At 40.9% G+C, this 25,812-nt stretch overlaps 2 protein-coding genes across 7 annotated transcripts in view; both read right to left on the reverse strand.

Annotated features, from left to right (window-relative positions):
- ANKRD46 (ankyrin repeat domain 46) overlaps nucleotides 1-12,721 on the reverse strand; it is a 36,570-nt gene extending 23,849 nt beyond the window's left edge. For 3 of the 6 annotated variants that reach the window (XM_035011643.1, XM_035011639.1, XM_035011642.1), the window contains exon 1: nucleotides 12,638-12,721. The gene's annotated coding sequence lies outside the window, so the exon portion shown is untranslated. Of the gene's footprint in view, nucleotides 1-10,434; nucleotides 10,527-12,637 lie in introns of those variants that run through there. The other 3 variants (XM_035011640.1, XM_035011644.1, XM_035011645.1) reach the window with 3 other exon arrangements.
- A 9,986-nt stretch (nucleotides 12,722-22,707) lies between these two features.
- SNX31 (sorting nexin 31) overlaps nucleotides 22,708-25,812 on the reverse strand; it is a 57,552-nt gene continuing 54,447 nt past the window's right edge. The window contains exons 13-14 of the mRNA XM_035011646.1: nucleotides 25,502-25,558; nucleotides 22,708-22,968 (exon numbers count right to left, since the gene is read on the reverse strand). Coding sequence (XP_034867537.1) covers nucleotides 22,876-22,968; nucleotides 25,502-25,558 — 150 coding nt within the window. The 3' untranslated portion in view covers nucleotides 22,708-22,875. The remainder of the gene's footprint in view (nucleotides 22,969-25,501; nucleotides 25,559-25,812) is intronic.

Genomic DNA, 25,812 nt, shown 5'->3' on the forward strand with positions numbered 1-25,812 from the left:
GATGTCCCCTTTTAAACCTATTAATTATATTTTTAATACCCACATAAGGAATTTGAAAACCTTTTTGTTAATTTCTAATTTATTTGCACTGTGGCAAAAGAAAATGGTCTTTGGGGCAAGAATTTATTAAAATTTACAGACCTTCTTTTGGTTAATGTGCCATGCGTATCTGAAAAGAATGTATGAAGCATTAGTTGAAGATAGACTTCTACTCTCTATATACATAATTTGATCAATCTTGTTAATTTTGTTGTGGAAATATTCTATATTTTTCCAGTTTTTTGCGATATGATACATTGGTTTCTGAAAGTAATGTTAACAGTTTTAATGTTTGATTGTGAATGTATGGATTCTTTCTGTAATCCCATCTAATTTGGGGTTACATTTTGAGACTATGTTTAGGTACACGGATCTTCCCGGAAGACTGTTTCTTTTATTAGTGTGCTTCTTTATTCCTATTAATGTTTCTTGCCTCAACATTTGACATTAATGATATTAACATTATTATATTACCTTTCTATGGTTATAACTTTGGGGGGATATTTTCCTATTTCAACCTTTATGTATAGTTTTGTTTTAGGTGTATGTCCGCTAAACAGGAAACTAGATGGCTTTTTAACAGTTCTGAAGATTTTTTTTCCCATAGGTGAATTTAATCACCTTATATTTTCTATGATTTCTAACCTATTTGGACTGATTTCCACCTATTTTGTGTGTTTTCTGTTTATCATCTATTTTGTGTTTTCTGTTTATCATGTTTTTCTTCTTTGTGTGTCTTCTGTTGATCATCTTTTTTTGTTTTCTGTTTATCTTTTTCCTCTATTTTTCCTTTCAACTAGTTATTTAAAAATGTTGACATACATGCTAATGTTTCTTAAAGTCTAAAATTATCTAGAATTTTATTCTGAACACAATAACCAGAATGCACTATAACCACCACAGACCACTCCATGATTGCTAAGAGTTTTAGCTTTACCTTTAAAAAATACCTCTCCCAAACCCCTAAAACCTAAAAAAAAAAAAAAATTACCTAAATTTGTCAACATCTTATCAATCAGATCACTCTTTTTCAAAAAATCCCATGCCTCTCCTCTGGATTCACTCTTTTGGCTGAAGTTCACTCTCCACTTCTTTTAGTGAGGATCTGTGAGAAGTAGATTCTTTCAGTCTGCAAATTTGCAAATGACTTGATTTGACGTTATTCCTGAATAACAGTTCAGTTGATCATGAGGTTGTAGTTGCCAGTTACTTTCCCTCAGTACCTTCAAGCTCTCACTCTGATGCTTCCAGGCATCTATTATTGCCAGGAGATGTCTGCTTCAGTCTAATTGTTGTTCTTGTGTAGGAATGTATTTTTCTTTATTTCATTAAAATTTTTTCACTTTATCCTTAATGTTCTACAGTTTTACTGGGATCTATTTAGGAGGATTTATTTATCCTGCTTGGAATTCAGAATGTATTTGTAATCTAAGTACTCATCCCTTTCTTGCATTCTGGCAAATTCTCTTCAAATAGTGCTTTTCAACCATATCTTCCTATTAAATGTATGTTGGAAACTCAAAGATCAATATAACCTTAAAAAAAAAAAAAAGTTTTTCTGTGCTACTTCTAGGTGCAGTTCTCAGCTCCATCTTCTAATTCACTTAACGCTCAGGCTGGTTTGAGTCTAAAAGTTTATTACACTTAAAAAAAATTCTCAACTACTGTAATTTTTCATTTCTAAGAGTTCTAATTAATTCTTCATATCCACCTGTTACTTTTTGTTTCATAATTTACTGTTCATTTTTAATAAATGTGAGTCCTTTTTCTCTTTGAGCATATAGACACTTAATTAAAAGTCTTTGTTGGATGGTTTCCTAAAATTTTTTATGTCAGGACTGAATTTGTGTTCCAATGCTAATATTATTGGATGAGTTCTTCTTAGCATTTAGCATCTTCCTCGTTCCTTTTGGAATTTGTGCTGCAAGCTTATTTTGAGAGAAATGTTTATTTGTTTGTTTTTGTTCTCCATTCTTTCTCCCCCATGCTCACTCCTTCTGATAGCTGCCTCCACTTTGCCACCTGGGAATGTAGTTCAGAACCAGGTCTTATAAAAGGTAAGTTGAACTCCTCTCAGTGATGGTGGGGCTATTACAGATTTAGTCGCTGAGCCAAAGTCCAGTTCAGTTCCTGGCCGTGAGACTGCCATGTCCTTCTGCCTTGCTAGGTCCAGCTTCTTTAAGCCATCTGATTCCAGCAGTCAAGAACTGTTTTATTTGGACTCCTTTCCTGCTTAGGGAATTTCTACCCAAAGCCTTGACTTTAAGCCATCACCTTACTCCACTCTTGTCCTATGCAGAGCACTTTTAATCCTCATCACCCAGCAGGAGCCAGGTATTTGCCTGCCACTGTCCACTTCCAGAACAGCTGCAGCTCCACTCATCACACTGTGCTTCTACTCTGTAGAGAATATGTATATATGTGTATATTATGTATTGTTCTGACTACATCTTTCTGGTTCCCTCTTTTTATGTTTAATTAATTATTGCCATGTACTGAAACATGCACTTAATGTACCATTTTGATCTAAAAGCAACTATATGTGTTTTTCTATCCTCAGAAACCTACCGCCACTGTAGTGGACACATTGGCTGCCTACCTAGTATCTGTTCCTATGTTTTTCTGCCCCATAGTACTCAACGGTGTAACTCTTCACTGCCCACATGCCTTGAGGGGGTCAGTCCTGATTATATTAAGCCATGTGATAATTACATTTCCCTAGCTGTAGTGGTTTATTTAGAGGCAGACATGTGACCAGTCCAATAAGACTCTGCTTGGAATGCTAGAGTTATATACTCTCTTTTTTTCCTAAAAATATGGTGTACTGCAAATAACACCTAAAATTGCTTTAGTCATTTTGACATATATTTTATATACATGTGCACACATACACACACACATGCGTGCGTGCACACACATATAGGAAGCACACAGAGTAGAGAGAAAAATGGGAGTCAAGGCTTGATTAAACCTCATTTGAAGCTCATATTAACTCTGGACTTTTTAAATACAGGCATCAGTAAAGTCCATTTTTTTATTAAGACAGTTTAAATTAGGTTTTCTGTTACTTAGAGCCAAATATTTAACAGAGAACCTAAAGTGGTCATTACTACTTGATACTTAACCTACTGCTATATGCGCCTGTCACTGCTTTCTAAGAAGGAAAAAATATTGTTTTTGTTACATGTTTCAGAAAAAGACAAAAGTCAAAGGAAGGGTGGGGTGTAATGATATCTAACTTGCTTCAAGAATGAGATGAATTAAGGCCTAAGAAATCCCACATTTAAATGGAACAAACAGCACAAAGAATCGGATGCTGACTGAGAGCTGGGTAAATTCTAGGAACTGACCACGGAGATAACCCAGAGAACAAGTTGAAAAGATACTCTTTTTACAGGCAATACCAGTTTTTGTTTTTAAGAAAAAAATCAACGTAACAGTCAACAAGTAAAACACAGCCAAAAGATGGGGAAGGGGCAGAGAAAGATTTAAATGAAAGAAGCAGTGCCATCTGGCAATTGGGAAAAAAGTGACTGACTTGACTTTAGAACTAAAAATGCCACCAAAGTTACAAATGCCTAAACTCTTCCAACAATGTCACACTCAGGACATTTTATAGAGACACAGCGAGAGAGGGAACACAAGCAGGGGGAGTGGGAGAGGGAGAAGCAGGCTTCCCGCAGAGCAGGGAGCCCAATGGGGGCTCAATCCCAGGACCCTGGGATCATGACCTGAGCCGAAGGCAGACGCTTAACGACTGAGCCACCCAGGCACCCCAGGACATTTCATTTTAAAATTAAACTTAGGTTGGGATGCCTGGGTGGCTCAGCTGGTTAAGCGTCCAACTCTTGATCTCAGCTCAGGTCTTGATCTCAAGGCTCTGAATTCAAGCCCCACATTGGGCTCCATGCTGGGTGTGGAGCCTACTTAAAAAAAATTTAAGCTTATGTTAAAGGAAAAAAAGACATTGTAATCAGTAAGAGAAAATACATAGGTTATTTGACGAGTTTTAATATGTTTATTTTGTTTTTTAAAGATTTTATTTATTTATCTGACAGAGAGAGACACAGCGAGAGAGGGAACACAAACAGGGGGAGTGGGAGAGGGAGAAGCAGGCTTCCCGCCGAGCAGGGAGCCAGATGCGGGGCTCAGTGACCTGAGCCAAAGGCAGATGCTTAACGACTGAGCCACCCAGGCGCCCCTAATATATTTAGTTTAAAATGTAAAATACAGCGAAGTATTTAGTCTCATAAAGACCCAATGTGGAAAAGGTAGCTAAGTAAACTGTATTCTTGCAGTTCTTTCTGACTGACTTGCTACCATCCCTAAATAACATTGTACACGTATCTTTTAAGTGATTATATTCAGAAATTTGTGAAAAGTCCTACTTATTAGTACTTAGCAACATATTTATGGATATATCTCCTCAGGCAAGGGAAACAAAAACAAAAAAAATAAACTCTTGGGACTCCACCAAAATAAAAAGCTTTTACACAAGAAACCATCAACAAAACAAAAGGCAACCTACTGAATGGGAGAGGATATTTGCAAATGATATATCCAATAAAGGGTTAACATCCAGAATATATATAGAACTTACAGAATTCAACACCAAAAAAAAGAAAATTAATCCAGTTTAAAAATGGGCAAAGAAGCTGCATAGACATTTTCCCAAAGACATACAGATGGCCAGAGACAAATAATGAAAAGCTTCTCAACATCACTCATCAGGGAAATGTAAATCAAAACAATGAGATATCACCTCACACCAGTCAAAATGGCTAGTCACAAAAAGACAAGAGATAACAAGCGTTGGCAAGGATAGAGAGAAGAGGGAAGCCTCCAGGATTGCTGGTGGGAATGGAAATTGGTGCAGCCACCATGGAAAACAGTACGGAGGTTCCTCAAAAAATTAAAAAGAGTAATACCATAGGATCCAGTGATTTCACTACTGGGTATTTACTCAAAGAAAATAAAAACACTAATTTGAAAAGATATATGCAACCCTATGTTTATTACAGCATTATTTACATTATTTACAATAGCCAAGATATGGAAGCAGCCCAAGTGTTTATCCATAGATGAATGGATAAAGATGATATGGGTGTGTGTATATGTGTACACACACACACACACACACACACACACACACTGGAATATTACTTAGCTATTAAAAAGAATGAGATCTTGTCATTTGCAACAACATGGGTGGACCTACAGGGTATTACGCTAAGTGAAATAAATCAGACAAAGACAGACAAATACCATATGATTTCACTTATATGTGGAATCTAAAACAAACAAATAGAAATAAATACAGAGAACAGACTGCTAGTTGCCTCTGGGGAGGGGGGAAGGGGGGGAATGGGCAAAATAGGTGAAGGAGATTAAGAGGTACAAACTTCCAGAGGGGAAAAAAAGTACTACTTATTGGATAGCTTATCAAATACATACAAATATCACTATTTTTTTGATATATATGTGTTTATGGTTACATGAAAGAGAGCTAGAGACAATAAACTGTCCATTTTTTAATCAAATGGGTATATTTCTACTATTGGACATGTTTTGGTCTTAGAATTGTTTTGTTTCTCTAATAATTACTGGCAATAAAGATAATAAATAAGTATTTAAGGTTGCTAAACACTGCCTTGGAGGAATTGCTAAAGATCTTAGTGAACAAAGAGAAGCTTCAGAAAAACTGAACAGCACTAAAACAAGAACAAGTTCCCAATTCTGGGTATGTAAACAAAGGAAATAAAATCACTCTCTTGAAGAAATATCTGCATGTTCATTGTAGCATTATTCACAATAGCCAAAATTCGGAAATAACCAAGTGTCAGTTGACAGCTAAATAATACAGAAAATGAAGATGTGGTGTGTATATATATATATATACAATGGAATACTACTCAGATATTAAAAAAGGAGGAAATCCTGCTATTTACAATACCATGATTAAACATGGAGGACATTATGCCAAGTTGAAATAATACTGACACAGTAAGACAAATACTGTATGATCATATTTATATGTAGAATTTTAAAAAGCCTAACTCACAGAACCAGAAAATAGAATGGTGGTTGCCTGGGACTGAAAGGTGGAGGAAAATGTTGGTCAAAATGTACAAACTTTCAGTTAGAAAATGACTAAGCTCTGAAGTTCAAATGTACCGTATGGTGATTATAGTAATACTGTATTGTATACTTGAAATTTGCTGAGTAGATCTTAAGTGTTTCAACACACACACACAAAGTTAACTATGTGAGGTAATGCATGGGCTAATTAACCTGACTGTGGCAAACATTTCACAGTGTATAAGAATACTAAATCATCGGGGCGCCTGGGTGGCTCAGTCATTAAGCTTCTGCCTTCGGTTCAGGTCATGATCCCAGGGTCCTGGGATCAAGCCCTGCATCAGGCTCTCTACTCAGCGGGAAGCCTGCTTCTCCCTCTCCCACTCCCCCTGCTTGTGTTAGCTCTCTCGCTGTCAAATAAATAAAATCTTAAAAAAAAAAAAGAATACTAAATCATCATGTTGTACCCCTTAAAAAATCATGTTGTGCAACCTAAATATATACAATTTTATTTGTCACTAATACCTCAATAAAGCTGGAAGAAAAAGGAACAAGCACACTTTTAATCTGGAAATTAGCTGTTCCTTTGTCACTGATTTTATTTTTATACATAGAAGTTTAAGCTAAATTGATCATTCTTATGTCTACTTACTGAGTCATTAAAAAGGGACTTTATTACGGGGCGCCTGGGTGGCTCAGTTGGTTAAGCGACTGCCTTCAGTTCAGGTCATGATCTCAGGGTCCTGGGATCGAGCCCCGCATCGGGCTCCCTGCTCGGCGGGAAGCCTGCTTCTCCCTCTCCCACTCCCCCTGCTTGTGTTCCCTCTCTCACTGTCTCTCTCTCTGTCAAATAAATAAATAAAATCTTAAAAAAAAAAAAAAGGGACTTTATTACAAAGATACAACTATAAACTTAAGTTTTAATAATAGCAAAAATTATTTTAAATAGGTAAATTCTTTGCCCACACCACAACAGAGTTCTTTATGGAATGCCTACACACAATCCAATTCTCTAATTATTTTCCTTGCAAGAAATCTAGAAAAAGTCTTCAGTAGAATGGTACTAAGCAAATTTGGCATGACAATTCAATAGTATAGTGACAATCTCAAAAGTTCTTTCATTTTTTTTTTTTTTAAAGATTTTATTTATTTATTTGACAGAGAGAGAGACAGAGAGAGCAGGAACACAAGCAGGGGGAGTGGGAGAGGGAGAAGGAGGCTTCCTGCTGAACAGGGAGCCCGATGTGGGACTCGATCCCAGGACCCTGGGGTCATGACCTGAGCCGAAGGCAGACGCTTAACGACTGAGCCACCCAGGAGCCCAAGTTCTTTCATTTTTAAAGGATGAATAACAAAACAAAGTCAACATGGAGTCAATGAAAAAATCTGCACCAGAAGAGATTCATCAGCTCTACATGAAGAAAAGCATACCACTGACAATTATTTAAAGTAAGAAATTGAAAAAAAAAATCCAGAAAAAAATGTGCTTTAGGAATATGCAAAAAATTAAGAACTCAGGGGGAGGGGAAAAAACAGTATTAGAAGGAGATTGGGATAAAACAAAACTGCAAGTAAAATAAAAACATAAAAGAAATTTAAAATCCAATTTGTGAGCAGTAAGAAACAGAAGAAATACTGCAGAAAATCAAATCTGGGACAGAAAGGCCTGCTTAAGAAGCGATACAAAAGAAAAGAAAAGGGTGCCTGGGTGGCTCAGTCGTTAAGCGTCTGCCTTGGGCTCAGGTCATGATCCCAGGGTCCTGGGATTGAGTCCCACATCCGGCTCCCTGCTCTGCGGGAAGCCTGCTCCTCCCTCTCCCACTCCCCCTGCTTGCGTTCCTGCTCTCGCTATGTCTCTCTCTGTCAAATAAATAAATAAAATCTTTAAAAAAAAAAAATGAAAAGAAAAAAGTTAAGGATGTGTGACATGATTAATACAACTTGAAACCAGAGCTAACCCATGAAAAATTCCCACAGAAAAAAAATGAAAAAACAAAACAAAAGGCACAAACTTAAGAAACTACTTCCCTCACTAAAAAAAAAGATTGAAGAAGCTGTCATCTTCCAGATAGGATTAATGGATTAAAAAAATCAGTAGCTATAACACTAAACTTTGAAATATTTTAATCACTCTAAATCTTTACAATGCAACCAACGGCTGTACCTACTATGGAAACAGTACACAACAAGATCATGGAAAGAGCTGATATCCACAGCTAAGATGGTGTAAATATGCCATAAGCTGTGTATCTCACTGATTACTTTGTATTTGTATGTGGGCATTAAGTTACTCAGGGCAAACACAAGAACCTAAACTCATGTCTTCAAATAAAAATTGTATTTTTTTTTTTTACATTTACTCCCTTTTTAAACCATGCTGTCTTATATTATTATTCACTTGCAATGAAGTATTAAGTCTTCACACCTTATAAATAAAAAAGGCCAAGTGTATTTTGTTACTTATGAATTAATTCTTATAACAGAAATGATGTATATCAGCAGTCAGTTCTTACTACTACTGAGACACCATACTCCAAAATAAATCCTAGTTCTCAATTTCTGGATGCGTGTATTTTTGTTTTTAAATGCACAGCTGTAACACTTGTAAGTTAATTTTTTAACCTAAGGTAAGAACAAAGTAGCAAAAGAACACACTCCAACCCAAGCACTTTCATGAGTCCTGAAATGTGTTATATAAAAAGGACAAGCTTCGGGCGCCTGGGTGGCTCAGTTGGTTGAGCAACTGCCTTCGGCTCAGGTCGTGATCCTGGAGTCCCGGGATCGAGTCCTGCATCGGGCTCCCTGCTCAGCGGGGAGTCTGCTTCTGCCTCTGACCCTCCCCCCTCTCATGTGCTCGCTCTCTCTCATTCTCTCTGTCTCAAATAAATAAATAAAAATCTTAAAAAAAAAAAAAAAAGGACAAGCTTCCTGGTGTATTGGTTTTGAAGGTTAATTAATAACACATTATTATTATCAGTAGTAGTAGTATAGTTATTTACTTCCACCAGCCATTGATAAAATAATCCAAGCCTAGTTGCTAAGTAAGTGAAGCTGGAAATAAAATTAGTCACTATGAAAATGACGACACCATGAGAGACTATGGACTCTGAGAAACAAACTGAGGGTTCTAGAGGGGGGTGGGGTGGGAGGATGGGTTAGCCTAGTGATGGGTATTGAGGAGGGCACGTTCTGCATGGAGCACTGGGTGTTATGCACAAACAATGAATCATGGAACCCTACATCTAAAACTAATGATGTAATGTATGGGGATTAACATAACATAATAAAAAATAAAAATAAAAAAGACTGAAACAACAAAAAAAGAAAATGACAGTGTTTCAAATAATTTATATATGAAAAAAATTTACGGCTAACTTTTTCTAAAGAGTTGTCTATACTTGTAGACTCCAATTCCTCTCCTATTCTCTCTGTAAAACCAGGTTTTACCCCAGGTTTTCTCCCCCACTATTCTCCCAAAAGTGCTCTTGCGCAGTCCCCAAGGACCTTCACGTTGCTAAATCCAATGGCCATTTCACAGTCCTCATCTTACATGACTTGTCAACTGAGCAGTAGGAGACACAGATGATCACTTTCTCCTTCCTGAAACTCTCTTCACTTGGCTTCCGGCACTCCACATTCCTACCTTCAAAGGCTTTTTTTTCCTCCTCAGTCTTTGAGGTTCTTAATCTCTCCAACCACTGAATGTGGAAAGCCTAGAGCTCAATCCTCAGTTCTTTAGACCAGATCTCATACAAACTCATGGTTTTAAATACTATCTACTTGTTAAAGACTCCTAAATTTTGATTTCAAGTTGCAATCTTTCCCATCAACTCCAGTCTCCTATAACCCCATGTGAACAGGCATCTCAAACCGGACACATCTAAAACTAACTCTTAATTCCCACTCTACCCACCTCCCCTTATCTCTCCACCCTTAAATCTTCCCCATCTCAGTAAACAGCAAACCCATCCTTCCAACAGCAGGCCAAAGAAAGGCCTTAGAGTCATGCTTCATTCTTTTACCGGTCCACTCCACATCCAATCCATCAATAAATCCTGGCAGCTACCAGCTGGTCTAAGCCCCCATCATCTTTCCCTTGGATTCCTGAACCAACCTCCTAACCAGTCTCCCCTCTTCCATCCTTGCCCCCACAGTCGATTCTGAACACAGCAGCCAGAGCGACTCTTTAAAACGTTGTAAGATCCCCCAACTCTGCTCAAAACCTTCCACCCATTCCCCTCTTCATTCAGAGAAAAAGCCAAGGTCTTTACCAGGACCAGTTAGCTCTCAGACCCCATTCTGCCCTCCCTTACTTACTCTGCTCAAACCTGCTGGCCTCCTTGCTGGTCCTCCAGTAAGACTGGCAGTTTCTGGGCTTCTGCACCTGCCTGGTACACTATTCCCCTAGATAGCTCCATGGCTGTCCTTCACTCCCTCCAGTTTTGTTCAAGAATCTTCTCCATGACGCTGTTCCTTATTTTAAAACTGCATCTGCTTCTTCTCTGGTTCTTCTATCCCCCTTAGATGCTTTATTTTTCTTCTTAGCAACAGTTACCATCTGACTGGATATATTTTAATTTTTTCAAATTATTTTGTTTATTGTACCCACTCCTCCAGTGCTCCATGAAGACAAAGATTTTTTTTTTCCCACCCCTGCATCCCCAATGTGTAAAACAGTGCCCGGCCATGGAAGGCATTCAATATACATTTGCTACAAGAATGTTGAATATGGAAATTCTTATATCCTGATAAGGCTAAGAGATCTGGGAGATTCTAATATCCAACCTTTTTCCTCATGGGAAATAGGACTTCCCTTCTGATGCTCATGGGAACAGTGGAAATTCTTTATCCTTCATAGTAAGTAACTCAATTTGCTCTAAACAACATGCCAAAAGTCTCTTCATTCCTTTTTACTCCAGTCTCTCTCCAGTGCCTTTTCTATATCCAGTAAGATATTAACTTATTGTCATTGAAAAATCTTTCATTTCCCTTCAGTACTACTGTCATCATATTGCAAAGGCAAAGTGAACTCACTAAAAATGGTATCGAAACACAAATAATGAAGAACAGTAATGAAGCATACAAACAACCAAATAAACCCAACTCTTATTTCAAATCAAACTGCATTGGCAGTGGTGAGGGCCTTAGTCCAAGCTTAACTTATTATCCATTTTAATCTTTAATGAGCAAACATTTTTCTCATTAAACTCCTTAAAAACTAAAAAGAAGTTGGCATAGGGCTCTTGCATATAACCATGAAAATTACGCCTGAGAGAAATCAGTTCAGGCTACAATCAAATTAAACAAACAAAAATCTCTAGAACATGTATGGACAGGTAACAGAAGCAAGAACACCGCAGTAAGGCAGATGAAGCTCAAATCCCAGCTCACCCTCTGCTAGCTGTCTGACCTTCGACTAGTTAACTCAGACTCTCCGTGCTCAGTTTTCCTTATCTGTAAAATGGAAATGCAACCTCACAGGGTTGCTGCAAGGATTAAATAGAGGTATTAGGTATTTCAAACACTCAGCCCCATGTCTGACACAGAGCAAGCACCGAAAATAGTTATTACTATAATTTCTATACCACTGTTATGACAGCTGTTTAAGCTAGGAGCTCCTTGGTACCGTTGTTTTTTGTTTTAAAGATTTTATTTATTTATTTGAGAGAGAGAATGAGAGAGAGCACATGAGAGGGGGGAGGGTCAGAGGGAGAAGCAGACTCCCCGCCGAGCAAGGAGCCCGATGCGGGACTCGATCCCGGGACTCCAGGATCATGACCTGAGCCGAAGGCAGTCGCTTAACCAACTGAGCCACCCAGGCGCCCCCATTGTTATTTTTTTTTTGAAGAGTGAGAGGTGTCACTATTCAGTGGTATATTTTTTTTTCCTAATTATGTTCAGTAGCCAATTTTAAAGAATAAATATATCTTTTCCTCGAGGCAGGGCGCTGTATTGGAAAACCTGGCGGGTAAACCACCCGCTTCCTAGCATTGCACATTAAGAGACAAATGGCTCTTTAAAACACGGGGCCATGTGCCACTCTGGACTGTTCAGTCACACCGCAACAGCTGTTTACACCTAGACTGCGGGCTCCTTACGATCGGCCACCGACTGCCGCGTTGCTGCCGCGAAAGCACACGCTCGGTCCGGGCGCAACAACAGAGCGCCGGCGGAGGGTTGCGGCTCAGACCTCCCGATTAACCGCGGGCGCACCCCGGCCCGGGCCCGCCCGCCGCGGCCCGCAAACCCGGGCTGGCCCCCTCCTGCGAGCGACCACGGCCTTCAGCCGCAAAAACAAACAAGAACCCTCGCAGGCCCTTCCCCAGCCCCCACGAGCGGCAGAGCCCTGGACCCGCGACGCCCAGTCGGGCTCCCTCCCGCCGCCGAGGAGGTGCGGGGGTGGGGGGTCCCCTGGCCCCTCGGCCAGGCCCCGGCCCGGGCCTCTCCGGTGCGTCAGGGCCGGCAGGGGAAGTGTCAGCGGCTCAGTCCTAGGGCCGCCCACGGGCCCCGGCCCAAGTACCTTCGACACGGTGGAGCAGAGGAAGCAGCGGCGGCGGCAGCAGGCTGAGGGAAGGAGAGGCCATAGAGACAGGCAGAGCTCTCCCCCGGGCTAGAGCGGCCTCACGCCGCGCCGGACGGCGCGCCCCCTGGAGGCGGGAGGCCCAAGCGGCTGCTCTGCTTGCCCAGAACTGGAAACTCAGAACGAGGGCAAGGACCAAACCTGGCGTGGGGAGAAAAGAATGACGGCCTAGAAAGAGGTTTCTCCGACCTGAGTCCAGGAGCACTTTGCACTATTCACATCCTTTTCTAAATATACATCCTACCCCGTCAGCTAAATGAAGGCTTCAAAGCAAGGACCGTTTTATTAAGAGCTGTAGGCATCAATTAATAGTCACTGGTCTCTAGGTAAGGCTAATGTATAACCCAAATGGACATATTCATAATAGTAACTGCTCTAATTCTAAAATATGATGCGAAGGTCTTTTTTTAATGGTTTGGATATTTACATCCCATATTTTAGGATTCCTGGACTAAATGCAACATGTATACAGCCAAAACTCACTAAAAATGTGGTGGGTAGTGGGGTGGTAGAAGTTCATTTACTGGAAACATAAAATTCTATATATATATATATTGTTCCTACAGACATCCTCTGCACAGTGATTATCCCTTCTCTGAATTCTAGTGCCACTGGCTCAACCAGGCCACCTTCCGTTGATATTAAGGGGGTGAGATGCACATACACATATTCTGTGATGCCTCCTTGTCACCACACCTGGGGAATTCAGCACATTGGTCATTAGGAGTGTTCACAGAAGCCATTCCTACACTTCAACAATCAATGCTGCATGTGACCATGAACCGCATGAACGTATCCCATTAAATGCAAAACAGAGTATTCCCAACTGCATTTCTGCTTAGCAAGAGCCCCAAAATATTTGTAGTCACTCCAGTGCTACTCAACCAGAGAAGAGAGCCTTGGGAAATCTGAGTAGAAGGAGACAGCAGTCTTTATTGTAGTTAAAATATATTAATTTTGCAAGCTTTACAGAACCATTTGACGTGTGAACATATTTCCAGGGTCTTGGAAGGGAACTGTACAAGGGAGGGGTGGGCTGTATTCATTTCCTGTTGTCCCTGTAACAAATTACCACAGGCTTAATGACCTAAAACAACACTAATTCATCATCTCACAGTTCAGGTCAGAAGTCCAAAATCAGTTTCACTGGGCTAAAATCAAAATGTAGGCAAGACTGCATTCTTCTGGAGGCTCTACAGAGAATCCATTTCCTTCCCCTCTCCAGCTTCCTGAGGCTGCCCATATTCTGTGGCTTGTGGCCCCTTTCTCCATCCTTAAAACCAGCCATGTAGCATCATTTCTCCTTCTGACCTCTGCTTCCACTCTTGCATCTTCTCTAACTTTGCCCCTCCTGCCTCATTACAAGGACCCTTGGATTACATTGGACACACCTTGATAATCCTGAATCTCTCCATCTCAAGGTCTTTAACTTAATCACATCTGCAAAGTCCTTTTTACTGTGCAAGGTAACATAGTCGCAGGTTCTGGGGACCAGGACATGGACATCTTTGAGGGGATGTTATTCAGCCCACTACAGGGCCCTGAAGCCCAAACTCCAATCCCTTCAGGTAAATCGGCCTCTTTCCTCAATACCAAAATCTGTTTGGTCCCGAGTTCTGACTGTGGGACTTCCATTGGGGAGGAATACCTGTAACTACAAGTGGGATAAGTGTTATGAAGGAAGAGAGATGCTACGTAAAGACAAATACAATGGGACCTCATTTAGGTGGAAGGGAGCAATACCTTTGAAGAAGTGATATTGTCTCTGAGACACAAAGGATGAGGAAGAGTTATTTATGTGATGAACAAAGGCAGTGTTCCAGACGAGGGGATAGTATGTGCAGCCTGGGAATGGGGACGTCAGAAGGTCATTGTGGGGGCGCCCGGCTGCCTCAGTCAATAGAACATGCGATTCTTGATCTCAAGGTCCTGAGTTCAAGGCCCATGTTGGGCCTGAAGCCTACTTAAAAGAGAAGGAGGAGGAGGAGGTCAGCGTGGCCCAGTTGTGTCCCTACCATTGAATCCTTTGCACTACCACAATGAATGGCACGTAGTAGGTGCTCAAGACTATTAGCTTAGTAGTTCTCAGCCCTGGCAGTACATCACCGTCACCAGGGGAGCCTAAAAATACCAACACCCAGGTCCTAGTCAAAACCAAGTAAGAACCGTTTTGAAGTACGGCCCTGGCATCCATATTTTAAAAAGCTGCTCAGGGAATTCTGATACGCAGCCACGGTGCTGGGCTGAGAACCACCATGTCAGATACAACTGAGCGAGTGAATGAATGGATGGATGACAGAAAACATTTGCTTGGGGTAGGATTTTCCTTTAGGTGGTGTTTTCCTGGTTAGGGAAAAAAGGAGTCTGGGCTAAACTGATTATATATTACTCTCCAGTCTTAGAAAATTCAGAAAGGGTTTTCAAAAACAGAATTGAACGCTAATCAGAAGGGACTGAGTGATCTAGCAACCATCCCAGTGTAACCAATTGTCCCTGTAGAAAGGAGATGTGTTGGAATGGGGAAAGTCCTTTAAAAACACACCATACTGGGGCGCCTGGGTTGGTTAAATGTCTGACTCTTGATTTCGGCTCAGGTCATCATGATCTCAGGGTCGTGAGATTGAGCCCCGCATGGGGCTCCATGCTGGGTATGAAGCCTGCTTAAAATTCTCTCTTTCCCTCTTCCCCTCCCTCTCTAAAAAACAAAAACAACAACACAAACCCAAAAAACATCATACCTACAAAGGAAAAGGAATTTCTACTTGTTTTTGAGCTTTACGACTGTTCAGGGTGGTTTTGTAGTACTAACAAATGACCATCAGAGGGAGACATGCTACCAAAAGTGTTGCTTCCACGGGCATCCCATCTCACTCCCGGCTAGGGAGAATCAGGTGTTTCTAACAACCCTGCGGATTCCCAAGGCTTACCCATAGAATGAATAAATTGCCTATGTTTATCTACACAAGAGTTAGATTTGTTCCGGTTCCCCAACAGTTTAAACATTTAAACCACCAGAAAAAAATGAAGTGTGCTTGGGTGCCTGGCATTATATCTGCAACACTGAGGAAAAAATTTGGAATCTAGGAGTATAATCTGTCCCTCCAGCAACCAACACAACTAGAAATTAAGTATGCAAGCAAAACCTTCAGAAAGGGATCTCTCTCCCTTTATTAATTGCAAAGTAAACATCTTAGATCTTGAATTTCTGGAGTTACTAAGATAAGAGTTAGATCCGTGGAAAGAAGAAAAGAACTTGGCTCCTCGCTGCAACACCCATTTGTTGTTTTTCGTTGCTCTTACCCACATGTGCCAGAACCACATGGATTTTCACACATATATTAGACTAATGTATGTGATGGGGACGTATATAGTGCTTAGTCCTGATTAAGCTTCCCTTCCACAAGTTAAGGAACTGATCATTAGTAAGGGAATACATTTTGCAAAGGTTTAAGCAAATGCATTGCTTTGCAAAGCCTTTAAAAGCAACTGGTGAGAAATTATGCCTGTGACCACCAGATCTCAGTCCTTGAGTAATGAGATAGGAGCTCTTAGGCATGTGAAAGTCATATCTTGTCATATAAGGATTATGTGGGGAACCTAAGAAACCATCTCCCAAAGAGCACTGTTCTATGTCGTTAAAAAAAAAGTCAATAAAAACTCTCCAGAGTGCATAAGAAATGATCATGTCCACATATTGATAATTTATTTTATACTTCAAAACAAGCACTAGAAACTCAGAAGCTAATAGGTTTATAAATTTTTTTTTTCAGAAGCAGGCAAGGAAAGCCAATAGGAGATAATTAGCCCAGGCTAGCCTGGCCTTTTCTCCTTTCCTTTCTGGCCCTAAATTTCCTTCCTAACCTTCTAATATTCCCACTCCTTAGAGACCATGCTAGATCCAGGTTTGTTCAGTGTGGGCAAAGGAGAAGCTAGGGAAGGGTTCATGCTGGTCCCAGAGGGCTCCAGAATGTCTGCTCGGTCCAGAAAATGAGCAGCTGGTTCCAGCAATCTGTGTTGTTAAAGGGTTTGCTGCAACCCTGGAAGGGCACTTAGCTCACTCCGGGGGCTCACAATGAACCGATATTTTCGGCTTAAAGGGATCTTAACTCTCACATTAGTCTCCAAATAAACTCCTGGCGATCATTCAAACAGAAGCAAAACTCCTCTCCTTCTCAGTCCTGAAACATAGTCCAGGGAATGAGCTTTAACAGAACTTGCCTCAGTTCTGCTCTCTTCCTCTCAAAACACAGAGCCTGGACTTTCATTTCCCTTTTCCAAAGCTGTGAAGCCCCAGTCAGGAGAAAGCCCAAGGCTACTCTGACAAATATTTTCTGCCAATACAACTGGACTAATACATCTTTTGAACTTAAACTCCTGACCAACAAGAAAGCAAACTTGTGACATTTTTATAGGGGAATAAGGGGGGGGGGGGGTTGGATAAGTAATGTGAATTGCTCTTAGCCTATGCATTTGTTTTAAGGCAAACAGAATCAGAAAAGACTTACAAATGATTTTTATTTTTTATAAACCTCAAAAATGTATTTTATGTGTCTATCTTCTAAGCTCACGAGGTACATTAAAAAAAATAAATGGGGGTGCCTGGGTGGCTCAGTCGTTAAAAGTCTGCCTTTGGCTCAGGTCATGATCCCAGGGTCCTGGGATCGAGCCCTACATCGGGCTCCCTGCTCAGCGGGAAGCCTGATTCTCCCTCTCCCACTCCCCCCACTTGTGTTCACTCTCTCGCTGTCTCTCTGTCAAATAAAGAAATAAAATTTTAAAATTAAAAATTAAAATTAAAAAAAATTTAAAAAAATGGAGTTAGTTGCCTTTTGTGTTTGTTTTTGTCATATCATCCAGTGGGATTTTTTAACAAGTCCCAGGTAACAAGTCCTTACCGCACTTAAACAGAAGGTTTTAGGATTTTTTTTTTCTACAGAGAATTCACTAAGATCTCAGCCCATCTTCATTATCACCCCTAGCCCACATGTCACTTCTGTTTTAATTTTGACAAATGGAAAGGGAAAAAAGGATACAAGAGAAGAAAAATAAGGAAAAAAGACATCTTGACACAAACGACCCACAGTTAATTGCAAAAGAGAAACTAATAACGACAAACGTAATTGAGATAAACCCAGTTACCTATAAGAAATCTTCAATTTAACCGCTATGATATGTATTCAGTCAATACATGAAAAAAAACCCCTCTGATATACAGTCTTCCTATTTTCTCCCTTAACACAGTGCCATACAAGTCCTGGGGCATGGAACCGCTTTCCCTTTGCACATAAATAGGTGCACTTGCTGGCATGGAGCCTCTGGGCATCACGTACCACCAGCTATTGCTGTAGCAAAACCAGCAACTGTAGCAAAATCGCTACAGTTGAGATCTGAATAGAACCCGTCTCCAACTGGTTGACTTTGCCACATATGTTTCATAACTGCCATTTCACTTGTTCTACTTAGCATTTTGCAGAAAATCAAATTCTAACTTCCCTTGATGGGGACCCAGATGCAGTAGATTTCCATCCCCTCTTCCTCTGCACACTAGATGCGATACAAAGAGGGGGACCTCCACAGACATTGTGTGGAGACGAGTTTTCAGCGCGAATGAGAGCACGCATGCGCACAGAGAAGCCAGCTCACACTCCCAGCTTCAGCCTGGCGCTCCAGGCGCCTCCATCCCAGACAACGGCTGCACCGCAGAACCCATCAAATAAGGGCTCATGTGGACAGATGGAAAAGCCATTAGGAAGTACAGCCAACTCTGTGTTCCCACATTTCCGGGACAGAAACCACATTCAGTGCAGGAGCAGTGCAAAATCACCAGGGTCAGTGCCTTTAAATCAACTGTCTAACCTCTTCCAAGATGTTACACAACCAAAGCCCATTTGGTGAGCTAAAGACTGTGCCTTACAGAAAAGTACACCAGCTACAGGGCTAGACCAAAGAGCCAAGCCCACCATGGACTTTTTCCATAGCTCTATCTAATTTTTCTTATCTGGAAAACTGTTCAACACATGACTCCTAAGAATACAACAAATAGCTATTATAAAGTAACGTATAAGCAAAGTACAATTATATGTCAATAAAGTGGGGGGGGGGAGTACAATGGTAAGGCTGAGAAGCCATTTTTTTTTTAAAGATTTTATTTATTTATTTGAGAGAGAGAGACAGAGCACAAGCAGAGGGAGCTGCAGGCGGAGGGAGAAGCATGTGCCCCACTGAGCAAGGAGCCCGATGTGGGGCTCGATCGCGGGACCCTGGGATCATGACCTGAGCTGAAGGCAGACGCTTAACTGACTGAGCCACCCAGGCATCCCTAAAAGGCCATCTTCTAAGAGAGTATTGGTGTTAGGTATACATTTTCTTTCTTCCTTTTTTTTTTTTTTAAGACTTTATTTTGGGGGGGGGGCAGAGGGAAAGAGAATCCTGAAGCTGACTCCCCACTAAGCATGGAGCCCAATGAGGGGCTTGATTCCAGGACCCTGAGATGGTGACCTGAGCTGAAATCAAGAGTCAGCCGCCCAACCTACTGAGCCACCCAGGTGCCCCAGCCATACATTTTCTAAGTTAACTCAACGTGCTTTATTTTGGGGTGACAAGAGCCAGCAAAATATGTCTAACTTTTTCTTGACTATTTTTCTGAGATCTCCAAGGACAGGATTGAGACCACCCTAATGAAGGAGAGAAGTACCTTGCACTCCATCTCCCTTAGTGCAGTCTACATGGGCCCCTGGCCTCAGTCCTCCCAGTAAGCCTTGGTCCACACACTGCAAGGGGAGAACTAAAAAGCACCCGGAGAAGGAGAGTTGCCTCCGTTGCTGAGTTTTCTTTTGTTTTGTACTGTAGGATCACTTTGGCCATTCTTTTCCCACTGAGGCTTGGAACCTGTTTGATTTTCCACAAAGTAGGATCACTCAGCTCTTCTCAAAGTCGCTTTGAGGGCAAACTTAAGGTTAATTTCTCACTTACATATGTAGCATGAAGTTTGCTTCCCAAGGGTCCACCCACATGGGGATGCATGCAAGCCACAAGCTCACCACATACGGACCTAGACCAAGACCTGGCTTTGGGGCGCACATGAGCCCTTCAGATAAAGCCTGCACGTGATTCCCTCCAGAGGACCGATAAGGGCTCAGACCCTGTGGGCCTAATCACATTTGAGTCAGCTCTGCCTTTTTTTCTTCTATTTTGTCAATTTTTCACACTAGTGGGCTGGCCCGTGAGCCAGGTGCTTATGCCAGTAATTTTAGAAGAATGAACAGCAATAGAAACACATACATATGCGTAGAAGTGGGGAGCAGTGATGTTGGTGATGGCAGATGCATCAGGAGAAAATTTGGCTGACTGGGGACCAGTTTTATAGGTATAAATGGAGCGGATCTACAGACTACAGCATATGCTGGTAATTTCCAAAGCCATGTTGCACCACTTAGAAGTTATCTGAAGGGTTTCTTTTTTAATTTTTTTTTTTTAAGATTTTATTTGCGAGAGAGAGAATGAGAGAGAGCATGAGAGGGATGAGGGTCAGAGGGAGAAGCAGACTCCGTGCTGAGCAGGGAGCCCGATGTGGGACTCGATCCCGGGACTCCAGGATCACAACGAGCCAAAGGCAGTCGCTTAACCAACTGAGCCACCCAGGCGCCCTACCTGAAGGGTTTCAGTAGCTGCCCGCCTTTACAAAGTTGACGCACTGGCTCGTGTCTTGTCCTGTGCTGAGGGGCTAGGCTGCTGGAAATGTCCTGCCCAGCAGCACCACTCAAGAGTGAGGTCATCACCCCCAGGACAGATGGGGGCCTACTTCTGGCCTCTCTCGGAGCCTGCAGCAGGGAAGGCCACTCTGGCAGTCAGAGTTTAGACTTTTTACCCAATGATGAAGCGTTTTGATCCAGAAGTAATTCAAACCCACAACTCCTTCTACATAAATGTAGGCCCAATAATCTCCAAAGGGGCTAATTGTTCTTTCTTCTCCCACATAACTGCTAAGGAATGTGCCATTTTACAAAGTAAGTTTTGAGTTTTGTCTTCCACCATCCCAGTTCCTTTCTTCTTCATGGTATATACTGTGAATGTGCTCCATCACTTCTTTCCTCTCGTATCCTTATATTGATGATAATCTCTATGTCTTGGGAAAAAAACTGTTAAATACAATCCTTTTGTTTTTGCCATCTTCAAATAAGGGATAAAGTGCTCTGCTCATTTTATAGGAATGCTGCATTTGTGGGCCACCTGGGTGGCTCAGTCGTTAAGCATCTGCCTTTGGCTCAGGTCATGATCTCGGGGTCCAGGGATCAAGCCCTATGTCGGGCTCCCTGCTCAGTGGGAAGTCTACTTCTCCCCCTCCCACTCCCCCTGCTTGTGCTCTCTCCCTTGCTCGCTCTCTCTGTCAAATAAATAAAATCTTAAAAAAAAAAACCTTGAGGTAACTTCTAAGTGGTGTGACATGGCTTTGGAAATTACCAGCATATGCTTTAGTCTATAGATTCACTCCATTTGTGTATGCATAGGTACTGATCCCTCTTCTCTCTTAGCTTTATCTCCTAACTACTCCCTAACCTAAAACTTTGCCAGCACACAGCGGTTTGCTCATCATTTCCCACTCATTGTCCCATTAGGGCCTATCTTATCCTTTCACATGTGTGCCCCCATCGCTCCCCCACTTGGCTCTCCTTCTTCAAAGTCTCTCTTCCCCGTGGGCCTTCCTGACCACTCCCAACTCCCTCTGACACACAGGTCCACACTATACATTGGACACCCACCACGTGTTGTCTGGGATTACTAGCTCTCAGATGTCAAGTTGAAACATATGGAACGGACAACATTCAACTACTTTTGACCTGCAAAACAACAATCAGGTATGGTTCGATCTAGTATATGCACCTTCTCACCCCCAAATACAAGTTCTGTTTGTATTCCTAGTGTCTCCAATAGGCCCTTACACAGTGCAGATGTTTGCAATTAAAAAGAAATTGATGGACTATTCTTAAATTGGCAAAATAGTAGATAAACTTCTATTTTAATCTGAAAATGTATCCTAATCCATTAATACCATCACCATGGATGATTTGGGATGTTTACTATACCCCTCCCCTTGCAAAAACATCCTACTACTGCCTAAAATATAAATATAAAATTTTATGGCACTAGAAGTTATGGCTGGAGGCACTGCTTTATAAACATTACAGGGTTTTAATAGATTCTATACTTCAGAAAGATCATTCTCAGAATTTTCATCAGTAAATTTTATATTCACTAGAATATATTTCATATTTATTACATAATTAGTTACACAATCCAGTGAGAAAAGAACATTAGGCACTTTAATTACATTACATAGATTCCTCCGTCCCTCTCCCTTATTGCAGTCTTAATTCCATATATAATTACATTTATTATCATGATAAACTGAAACTAAATAAGGAAAAATCTAGTGAAAAAAATATCCATGGTTTTAAAGCTAAGAGACTTATTATAGTATCTGATTTTGAGTGCAGGGCCCCATTGCTTTCCAAAATAAAAATATTCAAAATAGCATGTGATTAGTGAATTGAATTTCACATTCTAAAGATAAAATACAATTACATCAGTGGAGAAACAGAACACGGGGCAGCCTGTTACTTTGAGTCTATCCCTACTGGTAGGCTCAGAATGACGTAAGGAAAGAAATTAGTATTTCATCACCTCCTTGCTTGGTGCTGTGGATGGATCAGTGAAGTCCAGATTTCTTTTTCAATGATTCCATTTCTTAGAGCCAAATTCTCCGCAGGTGATGAGTCATGTCTTCAGAACTTGACCCCAAGTACATTTATAGTGTTTTAGGCTGAGCCTTTCATTCATGTAGTATTAGAACATATAGAAGACTTCATCAAGCCAGGTAAACATCTATTAGAGTGAAAAAAAAAAAAAAAAAAAGAACTTCATACTAATTGATTTGGATTTGCCACTTCTCATTTATGAGTCATTAAAAGCAAACTGTATAACTTTGGTTCATATTTCTTTTTAATCTTAAGATTCACAGAGTTCTGAAGTACCCTTGGTGAATACGGTCCATCTTAACGTCAAGAGAAAATGGGAAGGGGTCACATTTCTTCCACTGCTGGTGAGCAGCCCACTTTCAGTCCCCAAGCTCTTTCACTGTTGAGACAGCCCTAGAGGACATTTAAAAACGTGAGTTTCTATCAAAGTTCTTCTTCCTTTATGATCCCAAAAACACATTCAGCTTTGGCCATCTCGATCTTGCTTTTTCTTGGTAGAAAACGAAAAGAGTCTTTCTGTTGTGAAATAAACAGAGAGGTCAGAAATGTATGTGAGAGGAAATAATTTCCATAACAACAATAATAATTACAAAGTCGGGAATGTTAAAATAATATTAAAAAGGCAACAGAAAGGTTACATTTATTTAAAAGATGGTTATTTCAAGTGTTTTTTTCCCCCATAGAAGCTTTATTTTGGGGTAGGTGTCTGTGTTAGGGCTGAGAGTGCCTCCTGCTGGTATGCTGAACAGGTAGACCTGTTCAGAGGGCCTTTCCAGGCACTGGAATGTCCCCAGGTGACATTTGGATGCTGCCTCTCATCCTTTTCCCCCATCTCTTAAAGCTATGCAAATTTCCATTTTTAACTCTACCCCAAATCTTTAGTGCACACCCAACACAAATACAAATTTTTAACAAGTTTTGTATTTTAAAACATTTTAAGAGGTTATGGTTGCTATAAACCCTCAGTAAGTGAATACTTGGCCTTCAGTATTTATGAAATCTCAAAGACAAGGCCATGCCTTTGTCCCTGATGAAATAAATGTGCCTCAATGGGCAGATAAGCTAAAAAATTTTTTTTCTATGAGGGATTTGTCTTGATAGAGAGGCCCCATGGCAAAGTGGTTAAAGGAACAAACAGACTTTATTGGTTAAACAACAGATAAAGACTGCTTCAGTTCCAATAGGGGCTCTGTCATTTACTTGCTGTGTGACCTTGAGCAAGTTACTTAACCTTTCTGTGTTTTCAGTTCCTTTGGCTATAAACCAAGGATAATAATAATAGCTGGGTTGTTATGGGGATTAAATGAGTTATATGTGGAATGCAATTATAACAGTGCTTGGCTCAGGATAAGCTCTCTATAAAGGTTTGCTAAATAAGTTGGAATTCAATATACTTGGACGACTTCTGACATGCTGGCCCTGCTTAGAGCGTGAGGGAGTTGGCCTATTTTAGCATTGCTGCTCATCTGGGAGGCCATCTGAATTAGTTTCAATGTTGATCATAGTTGTGCTATGTGTTATCTATTGTTCCAGAACAGTGGCTGTCAGAATTGGACATGCATCAGACTCATCTGGAGGACTTGCTAAACACAGATTACTAGCCCCCATCCCTCGGGTTTCTGATGAAGTAGGTCTGGGGCCTGAGAACGTAAATTTCTAATAAGTTCCCAAGGTATGCTGATGGCGTTGCTCTAGGGATGACACCTTGAGAACCACTGTTCTAGGATAATAGTTCCAATCCTGGCTGTACATTAGGCCACCTGAGGAGCTTTTAAAAATTCTGTTGCCAGGCCCCTAGACCAATTAAGTCAGAGTCTTTGAGGGTGGGGCCCAGCCATGATTTGTTTTTAGAGCTCCTCGGGTGATTCCAACATGCAGCCAAGGTTGAGAACCTTTGTGCTGATCACTATGCTGCTGATGAATTTGAGTGATGGAGTGATTACTACCTACACTTTACAGGTAAAGAAATTGAAGCTTGGCGCAGTATTCCCCATTGGGGTGCTTGCTATAAATGCTGATTTGCTAAATCAATCTTTTGGAGTGGGGCCCAGGAATTTACATTTTAATAAGCACCTCAAGAGTCCCTTAAACATTTAGTTTTTTGATCTGCCTGAGGACACATCACCAGTCTGTGGTGGAGTTCTTATCTCCTGTCTCTGATCTAAGCAGCCAGAAATGCTGGTATTATGAAAGAGAGTAAGCTTTGCATTTAGTCTGTTTTTAAATTTTTTTTACTGAGCTTAGTCACTCAAGAGAGGCCCTTATATTTTCATAAGTACTGTCCTTATATACTTTGTACCTTTATATACACAGCAGACTGTGTAACAGGAGTGGACTGATAATAAATTCCATTCAAATGCTACTTGGAGGTCATCTTTATTTCACTTACATACACTAGGATTTGAACATAGAAAGGAAGGGTTAGTTAAGGGCACGGCTCTGGAGTCAGACTGTCTGCTTCTTCCCCCATTGATTACTGTGCAACCTGGGCAAGTCACCTAACCTCTCCGCGCCTGTTTCCTCCCGTGATTTATAGGACTTTGGTGGGAATGACGTGGTAATCCACATAAAAGTGCTTACAACAGTGCCTAGCAATAAGTGCCTACTAATGCTTTCTAGAATGATATTTACTGTTATTGTAATCTGCCCAACAAACCTAAATGCTCCAAATAGTATTTAATAAACTTGAAGGTTGTTTTCTACAGAGTACACTGCAGAGAATTAATGAAACGAAATGTAAACCAGAAAGAGGATTAAAAAAAAATGCATGGAGTGTAGAAGAAAATCACTAAAGAATTTTATGTTCTTCTTAGAAATTTTCTATGTAAAAATTCAGGAGAGCATGTCTCCTGGCCCTCCTGGGTATTACAGTAAAAATACTATACTTCTGTGATGGTCCTCCAATTGGCCCAATCCTACATGGAGGAGCTTCTGAGTACGAAAATTCTGGCTTATTCTTAAAAGTAGAATGACTTTGGTTACTTAAAGGGGGAAAAGGACAGATTTATCAAAATTATAATGTATCAATTACATAATTTTACTCACAGACCTGGCTTTGTTGAATGTGGTATTTTTTACTTTTGCCTTGTTCTGGAACTTCAATCTGCTAAATAGATTAGTAAAATGTCAGTCAGCACAGCCTGGGGAAGCAAACACACAAATAATCTATTTAACTAGCACATTTCCCCTTCCACAATAATCCTCTTAATGGTCTCAAAGGCTGCCAGTCAGCGGGCACACCTGCCTCCCATCCGCACCTTCCCCCCCTTCATTTGCAAATGTAGGAACGTTGCAGAAATCGAGCCCCTAAAAGTGAAGTGAAGCTTCATGTTTAACCACTGGTGGTTGCCTATAGATTTT

Source organism: Mirounga leonina, unplaced genomic scaffold (assembly GCF_011800145.1).
Source record: "Mirounga leonina isolate KUSES-001 unplaced genomic scaffold, KU_Mleo_1.0 Mir_165, whole genome shotgun sequence".
NCBI lineage: Eukaryota > Metazoa > Chordata > Mammalia > Carnivora > Phocidae > Mirounga > Mirounga leonina.